At 43.6% G+C, this 9,519-nt stretch overlaps 2 protein-coding genes across 2 annotated transcripts; both read right to left on the minus strand.

Annotated features, from left to right (window-relative positions):
* Nucleotides 1–389: 389 nt before the first annotated feature.
* On the minus strand, nucleotides 390–680 carry LOC123115361 (protein RADIALIS-like 3). Its single transcript, XM_044536528.1, has one exon. The coding sequence runs from the start codon at nucleotides 678–680 to the stop codon at nucleotides 390–392; it is 291 nt and encodes a 96-aa protein (XP_044392463.1).
* Nucleotides 681–2,628: 1,948 nt separating this feature from the next.
* LOC123114439 (outer envelope pore protein 24, chloroplastic) lies at nucleotides 2,629–9,080 on the minus strand. Its single transcript, XM_044535921.1, has 3 exons — nucleotides 8,755–9,080; nucleotides 8,204–8,650; nucleotides 2,629–2,940 (listed from the first exon to the last, which is right to left on the minus strand). Exons 1-3 carry the CDS (start codon nucleotides 8,953–8,955, stop codon nucleotides 2,860–2,862), a joined length of 729 nt encoding a protein of 242 aa, XP_044391856.1. The 5' UTR covers nucleotides 8,956–9,080; the 3' UTR covers nucleotides 2,629–2,859.
* Between the last annotated feature and the right edge of the window lie 439 nt (nucleotides 9,081–9,519).

The raw sequence follows: 9,519 nt of genomic DNA on the forward strand, positions 1-9,519 counted from the left end.
TGATATGTACACTCGTGCATATTCGAGAAAAAAAAAAGACGTAGGCATACGTACATGCATGGCACAGCGCGCGCACACACAGTCACTGACAAGCTAGCACACTGTCAGTTCGCACATAAATAAAAAAGGGCCAGCACACTGTGTTGCACTCTTGCACCGTTGCACGTACACATGCATGCATACGTGTACGTAAGTACGTACGTACACGTGACGCATACATGCACGTACCCGCTAGCAATGTGCATGACGTGCGTACGTGTACATATACACGTACGTTACATGCATGTATATGTATGAATGCAGAAGACGTAGATAGGATAGGGATCATGTCAGCGTCCTGTGCCGACCAGGCCACCACCTTGCATGATCCGATCCGATCCACCCATCATTTATGTCTGGGGCCGCCGGCTGCTCCCTGGCCCTCCTCTGCTGCCGTTATTCCCCGCGCCGTTGCTGCTGCTGCCGCCGGCGGCATGAGTTCCGCCGTTGGAGTTGGCGCCCCCGGCCTCGATGCGGCGGAGGTCGTCTACGAGCCGGTCGTAGTGGCGCCTGACGTCGTCGGCCGTCTTGCCGCCCCCGACGGCGGCGGCGACGCGGTCCCAGCGGCCGGGCGTGTCGCGGTCGTACGTGTCCAGCGCGCGCTCGAACCTCTCGTTCTCGCTCTCGCTCCACGCCGCCATGACCGGTCAGATTAAGCTGAGCTAGCCAGATGGATGTTCTTAATCTGTCTCTGCGACTGGCGTACGTGTGTGTCATTGCAGACCAAGTGTTCCATATATTTATACTAGCTAGCTCGACCGTAGGAAATCAATTAACTAAACACAATGCAAATGCAAATGGGATGCAAAAGGCAATCGATCGATGTCACAATGTTAATCTAGTTGCAAATTGCAGGAATTGAATCGGAGCTACCTACCTACCTAGATTAGCATTGGCGAGCAAAACTATTGGACGGCGTTTTATTCCCATCCCATGTATATATGTTTATCACTCAAAATCAAAAGGCTTCAGTTGACTAACAAAAGTTAAAGCCACAATCAATTCCGAGAAAACCAATATTCCCTTCGTTCCTAAATATAAGTCTTTTAAGAGATTCCACTATAAACTAAATACGGAGCAAAATTAGTGAACTATACTCTAAAGACGTCTATATACATCTGAACATAGTCTCTATAGTGAAATCTCTAAAAAGACTTATATTTAGCAACGGAGGAAGTCGTTTTGCAAATAATAAAGGATCTAATAAATCAGAATCTAGATCCTCTGTCTTTATGGAAATTAATAAAATAAGCTTAGCCAACCATGTCCAAATTGGGTGGCATGCATGGCCCATTGCTAGTACTCCAAAGAGCTAGGTTCCACCACTCCCATTCTCATCCATCCATCAGAGGCAAAAATAATAGCACTCACAATTTTATATAAGTAGGTTAATTAGCATTGTCAAATCTGCCTTTGTGCCCAATATGCATCTAAAGGCCAGGGCATAAACTAGGGGTGTGGCTAGCTCTCAGTGGACTGAGACCTAGCTAGTATAAGAAGAAAAAGGAAAAAAAACTAAAAGGAAAAATTTTGTACGTATCTCCATTCAAAATCAAAGGAATATAGCATCAACTAAGGCATAACGAAGTCCCGATCGACCGGGACTAAGCAAACTGATAAACTAGACATGAAACGACAACTTAATCTGCCTTTTAAGCTTCATAATAACTTTGTACGTACGATCGAGAGGACCATGTATGTGCACATACATTCCTCCAAATATATATTGTGCATCGGCTAAACAAGGCGATTATATATATCAAAGTCAGTGCGCTGACGCATGCGCCCTGCACCTGGGAGAGAATGTAATCATCGACAATGAACTAGAGATTGCAAGCAAACAAGAGCAGTTTCTTAATTTAAAATTTACATGGATTGTTCTGAACAAGTACAGCGATCATGGTTCTCACTTTCGGTAAAATTCCGTTACATACTGAAATAACTGCCTTTCTGTCAAAATATTTCGGTAACTTGGGTAGTAGACATAAATTCAAATTATTTTTTGAGTTTTAAAAATATTTATTCTGATCTCAATCAAATTCAAGTGGAAATTGAAAGGAAAACCGAAATCACCGACAATGGCTGAAATACTTGTCAAACTAAAATTCAAAACCATGACAGAGGTAGCTGGTTTATCTTATTCCTGGTCATCCTGAAACGAAATATTATGTCGACATGCGCAGGCTAGAGAATCTTCCCGACCATATTATTCATGTCCTACGTAAGCGCATCGATTAGCAATGGTTGTAAATATAATCACATAATGCAAAGTGATGCAGGGTGACCAATGCACAATCCAGAGAACCTGATGCTTGCTAAACACTAGATATTTACAATGCATAATACTAGCATTGCTCCAGACAAGAAGATAATTCCTACCTCACCCGGAAAAAATAAGGGAGGTAACTCCTACCTAGCCCTGGATTATATGGCATTTCCCTGAGATTTAGTCTTTGTAATCTGCATACATGTTAGTACTGATGCGATAGATAGGCTAGGGGTCCTCCTTAATGTCCACAGGAACATCTGTGAAAACTTCACACCAAGCAAACAGCAAGAGCCATTCGTGAAATTCTCGGCACAAGACAGTTAACTTAAACCTCATTTTCATGTCATAGCATCGCCAGCGACGACTCAGATGTCACACGACAAGCAAAAAATGGATAGCGGTAATAGGATCCGAATAATGGTGCACCCAGAGAGGGGCAGTCTGCCTGTTGAGTTGTAGTAGACAGTATGATGACACATGGTGCTGCTCTATGAGCAGGAGCTGCCCGCTTGCTCGCTGGCAGGCGGAGGCGGAGGCGGAGGCGGAGGCGATCAGATCTCATAGTTCCACGTGCTCTCCGCTACGAGCTTCGGTGCTTTGCTTTGATCGGACAGATCGAACGTCGTCGCAACCTGCACAGACAGAGCACAGCAGAATCAGGTCAAAAAGCGTACCTGTTAGATCAGATGATCTACAAAGTGAAACAACAAACAGACATGTCCAACCAAATAATCAATCACGTGTTGTTAGGAAGAGGGATACTCTTATTTAGGGGGAGAGCGTATCCTGTGCACCCGGAGTTTTTGTGCTACCAGTGGACCGAACATCAAAAACTTGTACTGTAAGTTCTAAAATTTCCGAAAATAATTCAATATAAAGAAATAGCATACATCTAACATGCTACAAAATTTCAGTCGTAAATTCAACTCACAGCAAGAGAAAAAAAAATAACAAGTTCAGTTGTGGTAATGCAAACAGGCCCAATTCATGGCCCAGTTTAAGTTAAGAACATTCATGTCATGATTTGTCTTCTTTTGTTTCTCGAGGTGTGAGTTGAATTTTTAGTTGAAATTCTATGACATGATAGACATATATTGTGTTCATGTACTCATTTATTTTCAGAAATTTTGGGAAGTTTTTGCATGAGTCTCACATTGGTGCATTGGTAGCACAAGAAACACCGTTGCACCAGATACATGACTCTGGGGGTACACTGCACACATCAGCACTCTGTTCAACAGTAGGTCGCTTCAGCATTTCCTAGTGTTCGAGCGTTGGGTCTTGAAACTGAATCGGATTGATAATGATGTTCCAAAGACTAGTTTTTACAAAAAACGGTGTAATGACTAGAACATGTATAAGGGACAATGGACACCCTCCTGGGATAATTACTATTTGCAGACCTGCTAGATAACTCTGTCAAAAACACCACAGGAAGACAGTGCTCTGCATCCTCTACTATTCCACCGTATTTCAGGCCCTACATGCTTTTCTTATTTACTCAGGGAAGACCAACTGACCTTTGATACCATTAGCAATTGAGCTTCACAAAGATAAACCACATATACCACATTTACCATTCTCTTGCCGCACTACATATTCTCTCTATCTGTTTTGTAAGAGGTATAAACTTGGACATTTTTATGCATTTGCTATGAAATTTTCCTTCGCCTGTTCAACATGATATAATTCATGGCTACTATATCATCTAACTTGGGCACTATCAGCTGGGCGACCCCCAGGGCAGTTCCATAGACAGCAAAAGCCAAGATCTTTAAGATATGTCCGTAAGACGCACTATCAGTTCGACCACCCAGGCAGTAGCACTTTTGGCACACAGCAATTACAGAACACAACAGCAATTATCACCACAACATAAGGCGATGTAGAAAACTGGGAGACAGAAATCCATTATCCAGGCCTTTGTGTTGGCTTGCTAGTAGATTAGACGACAATTTGCTGCTACTGCTCTGCTTCTGATGTAAGCCAGCATCCCATGCAATTACATATATGTATCGTGCATCTCGTCCAATACTAGAAATAAAACACCATTTTTAGTAAATTTGTCATGAGAAATTTTTTGGTTCCTTTAAGGCATGATCTTCTGGCTATCTCATCTATCATCAGAAATACAAGTTGTGTTACCATAATGTCTAGGCAAATATACGCACAAATAATACAGATAACCACCATCACTAAATAGCTTTTCAGCTGTCACTATCCTTAAAAGTTTCTTTACCAATTAAAATAAGTATAATTCAAGGCGGATGTTCAGGGAGCATCAGCTCTCTATACCCATATTTGGGATGAGCAAACTATATCTATACCCACATACATCCTTGTGGTACAAACATAACCACGGTCTTCCACGACTCAGCCAATCCACATCTTCCACCCCTCCCCCCATTTCATCAGTCCATGAGTGTCCCTCTGCCTCCTCAAGTCTAGATCATACTTGGAGTTACCAGTGCTTAAGCAAACTAGACAAAATTTGAGAAATATTGTTGCCAAGAAACTCATAAAGAAGAGTCAATGATGCTTAACTAGATAACCTAGTGCTTGTTCCCTAAACAGACACAATTCCTTCATTCTATTGTCTGCTTAGTTTTTGGGAAAGGAGAAGTTACACCTTCAGTCCTCAGTTCAGGCAAACAAAAACAAAAAGAGGAACATGGAATTTAGATGATGATGTCAAGACACCCTCAGAGCTAGCCTGATTGCAGTAATCTGCAGACACTACAAAATACTAGGAACTATCCTCAGTTGTATATGCACAGTGATGTTTAGTACTGAAACACGGGAATTCACTATAAAGGGCTTTGTGTTGAATGTTGACTTGCTAGTGGGTCATAAGGCAAAGTGGTGCTGCTACGAATCTACATATATCTCAACTGATACTAAAGGAAACCATTGTCCTCCATGACACATCCATATCCTACAGTTTTAGTTTTGTCATATCTACAAACTAGCATGGGAAATATTAACTAACACCAAACCCTGTAGGACCGCTAAACTACTCCTGAGCATAGAATAAGTTAGCGTACACTCCGGCCCGTGCGAGCGCTTCTAATTTGGTTAGGCTGACGCAACCATCCCGTCCCACGCGCCTTGGATCAGTTATTCTACCGTAATTAATGATGAAAATATAGTAATGAGAAGATAGAATTTACAACACAAATTTTTGTACGATTCGATAGTAAAGTGAAAGAAGATAGTAGTGATGCGATTACTACCTAGCTAACAACAAAGAAGATAGTAGTAATGCATGTACTACCTAGTTACGTACCGACTAATAGCTTGTACAGTTGGGTAGTAAAATTAGAGAAAGTAGTAACGCAATTACTACCTACTAGCATATATTAGAAATTGACCCATTCCAAGTCGTAACACAGTTACCATCTAAGTACTACTTTTTGGCAGGATGTTTACTAGTAGGCAAAGTATATGCAGTAATGATTTTTACTATATTACTGTTTTTGCAAGGAGTTTTACTAGTAGATGACTGGCACGGGATGGGTGTGCAGGGGTAATCCTTTTAATCATGTTATGACTTTTGCCTTGATTTCTATATTCTATACTATTTGAATTTATGAAATTTAAAGTCAAGTTTTACAACAATCAATTTCTGCCATATGATTTACGAAGAGAGCTGTCCCTTTTCCAACATTTCTATAGTGTATTTTACTAGAGCAAGGCACATGTGCTAATATTTTACTACATGTTATCACGTTTCCCCATAGGTTTACGAGGCCACAATTAGAACCATCTTGTTCATGTAATCGGTAAAGCATTTTAATTCATTACTATCAACTCTAGCCTTTTTACCATCAACAATTAGCATCAGAGATGCGGGACGGAGGTAGGCACATGAGATGGTAAGGGAATTAAATCATTTACTATATCTGCTTAATTTTTACCATCAACTAGTTAGTGGGAGAGAAGCTTGGCGGAGCGGCCTGCCTAATTACCGGCCGGCGCGTACGGTAAGCTTTTCTACGTGCTCGCTTAGTTTAGCGTCACCGTGTGTGTGTGTGTCTATATATATATATATATATATATATATATATATATATATATATATATATATATATATATAAATATATATATATATATATTTATATATATATATATATTTATATATATATATATATAGAGAGAGAGAGAGAGGGGAAAATGGCTGTGTACTCCTCGGAGTATGTACTCCCGCTCCTTACCATATAGATAAATCTTTTATACCTCATTGATAATTATTAGATACCCCAAAATGAGTTTCATGGAAAAAAATCGTATGTGTCTTATATTTTTGAATGTTTATATACTGATTTGTTTGTACATAAAAAGGTATATTACAAAAAGTACATCACAAATGATATTTTTTCAACGAAACTCGTATGGAGGTATCTTAGAACACTTAATGAAGTATATTGAGAATGATAACGTCATGTTCCGCATGCTGTGGCCTGTACTGGATCATTCTGGTGGAGGGACGTGATGGCTCTCAGATGGAATTTTCGTGCCATTACATCTTGTACAACTGGCAACGGTGTTTCTATTGTCCTTTGGAAAGACAAGTGGCTTTGGGCCCCTGGCTATGAGATTTCCTTGCGTATTTACTTTTTTCTGGATGAAGATCTTGGATTGAATGTGCTCATGCAGGATCCATTGGTTGAACACCTATCCACTCATTTCACCCTCCCGCTCTCTGAAACTGTGTTTCTTGAGCTTCAGCAGCTAGCCTATTTGCTCAACGAGCAAGTTCTTAATGAGAATCATCCCGATGATTGATGTTTGGACTGCATAACTCTGGGAGATATTCCTCGGCCAGTTATTACAGTTTTATATTAAATGAGCTTCAGGTGCCCAAGGTTTTTCCTCTGGTTAGGACAAGCACATATATACTGAAGCAAAAAGGTTTTCTATGGCTGATACTTGTCGATCGGTTAAACACCAGAGACATGATGGAAAGGAGGCACTGGCACATGGAGACTGGGGTTAACTGTGACTAAGGAGGACAGGGTTCATTTGTTTTTCAATTGCACTTTTCCCTAGGTTTGTTGGAAATTTCCGAATAACTCTTGGGCCGCTCACTTGGAGTTTTCGGAAATGATCAGGCTAGCTATGTCTCAGTTTCAAAAGCCCTGGTTTGTTGAAGTTCTTGGGTCTGCTCTCTGTAATATTTGGAAACCATAGGAACGCTCCAATTTTTTAAGGGGGGCTGCTTCTTTTAGCACAGTTGAAAGTTCTCTTCAAGGACCTACACTTCATTTCCTTCCGGGTGAAAGACAAGCACAGCGAATCTTTTTTGGTTTGGGTGAGGTCTCTTTAACTTGGGAGCTTCCCTTTTGTGTGGAAGGGGTTTTGTATTTTTAGCCATTTTTTATCCTTCTCCCTTGTGGCTTCTCTGCATTTGAATATTTAGGTCTCCTAACACCCTAACCTCTCTTGTACTTTTTAGCTCCTGATTTTATAATATAAAAAATATCATAGGGGTTTCCCTTACGGTTTCACAGGTCCCAAAAAAAATAGAGTTACATACACTACACTCTTCCCAAGCTCCTCTGTGAAATTAGATTACATTGTAGACTTGTACAGTGAGTTGAGAAACATTGGCGAAACAAATTTAGAACCATATGTGTGGGCTAGGCATGAAATTATTTAAGGGTTCACAAACCACGCCGACCAAAATTTTACCTCCATTCACCTTCCCTCACTACTCTAGGTCCTCATATTCAACACCACCAATCGACACAATCATATGTGATCCATACACAAGATTATGGCATTCTGCACTAGCCAATGATGCAAGGGTTCCACTGGAAAATGGTGGATTGGTTTTGTTCTAGGCCCGATTACCACAGACAAACAAAATGAGGGACCGCATAATCTAGATGTTACCTTGAAGGAGCCGCCTATGCTGGAGCTCCTGGTCCACTCGAGCCCGAGCTGCTTGGTGGAGGCCTGGTAGGTGCCCCTGACGGTGTCCCCGGCGTCGAACTTCCTGGCGACGGCGAACTCCCAGGCGTTCTTGGCGGTGTCGTAGACGGGCTCGATGGTGGTGAGGCGGCCGGCGCCGTGCGCGTAGGTATACTTGACCCGGCAGCCGCCCCCGCCGAGCGCGTGGGAGACGCTGACCTTGTTGGCGGGGTCGAAGGCGATGGAGAGGTCGAGCGCCGTGCGGCCGGGAGGGGGCCCCTTAGGCGGGGGCGCGGGCGCGGCGCCGGCGGCCGGGGCCGGGATGGCGGGCTTGGGCGCGGCGGGCGCGAGGGAGGTGGAGTGCGTGTAGGTGAGGCTGACCCGCTTGTCGAGCACCGTGGCCGAGTTCATGAACTGGAAGCGCACATCCTGCGGCCGCCGTCGCCATCGCCGGAACGGGAGAGAATCAGATGGGGATGTGGGAGGGAAAAGGAAGGGACTTTGGGGGAGGGGATTAGTTGCGTGGTATGTACCTGGTTGTGGGGCTTGAGGTTGAGGAGGAAGGCGCCGGGCTTCTCGAGGGTGATGGTGAGGCCGTCGAGGGAGGGGCCGGCGGCGAAGGCGGCGTCGGTGGCGGAGGCGCGGAGGCGGAGGTCGCCGGCGGCGGCGAGCGCGACCGTGGCGGCCGCCGTGGCCTTGTCGCCCTCGTACCGGCCCTTCACCGTCGCCTTCATCTCCGGTTCCTTCGTTCCTCGGAGTCTCCGCCGCCGCAGCTGGTGGTGGAAGTGGTGCTGGTGCTTGGAGGTTGGACCCAACAACCCTCCCCTCTCCCTTATCAACGGCGGCCGGCCTCCTCCCCCATTTTTTTCTCCCCTTTTTCGGTGGCGTGGGTTTCAACGAACAAGAAAGGCTTTCCCTCGTGGACTCCGTCGCCCACTATCTTCTTCTTCAGCCCAATGGACAACTTTTGGGCTTTTCACCCTGCCTTGAGCCCATGACCAATCTTGGGACTTCTTGTCATTGCTTTCCCAAAATAAGAGAGTGTCCAATTTTATACTCAAAAATAAGATAGAGTAAATAGTGTGCAAAGAATTCGACATGACAAGATTTAACTTTTTGGATTAGGATCGTCATTAAGTTTTAAGAACCAGATTGCTGGTGGGGAAGAAGTGTTTTACGGTGCTCGGGCAATGGACCGAGAAGGGTGCGAAACAATTGTTGTTTCTGGTTTACGCCAATACAAACTGCCTATCTCGTATATTTTGGGACGGAGGGAGTACTTATTTTCCCCACAATAA

This window comes from Triticum aestivum, chromosome 5B (assembly GCF_018294505.1).
Source record: "Triticum aestivum cultivar Chinese Spring chromosome 5B, IWGSC CS RefSeq v2.1, whole genome shotgun sequence".
Taxonomy (NCBI): domain Eukaryota; kingdom Viridiplantae; phylum Streptophyta; class Magnoliopsida; order Poales; family Poaceae; genus Triticum; species Triticum aestivum.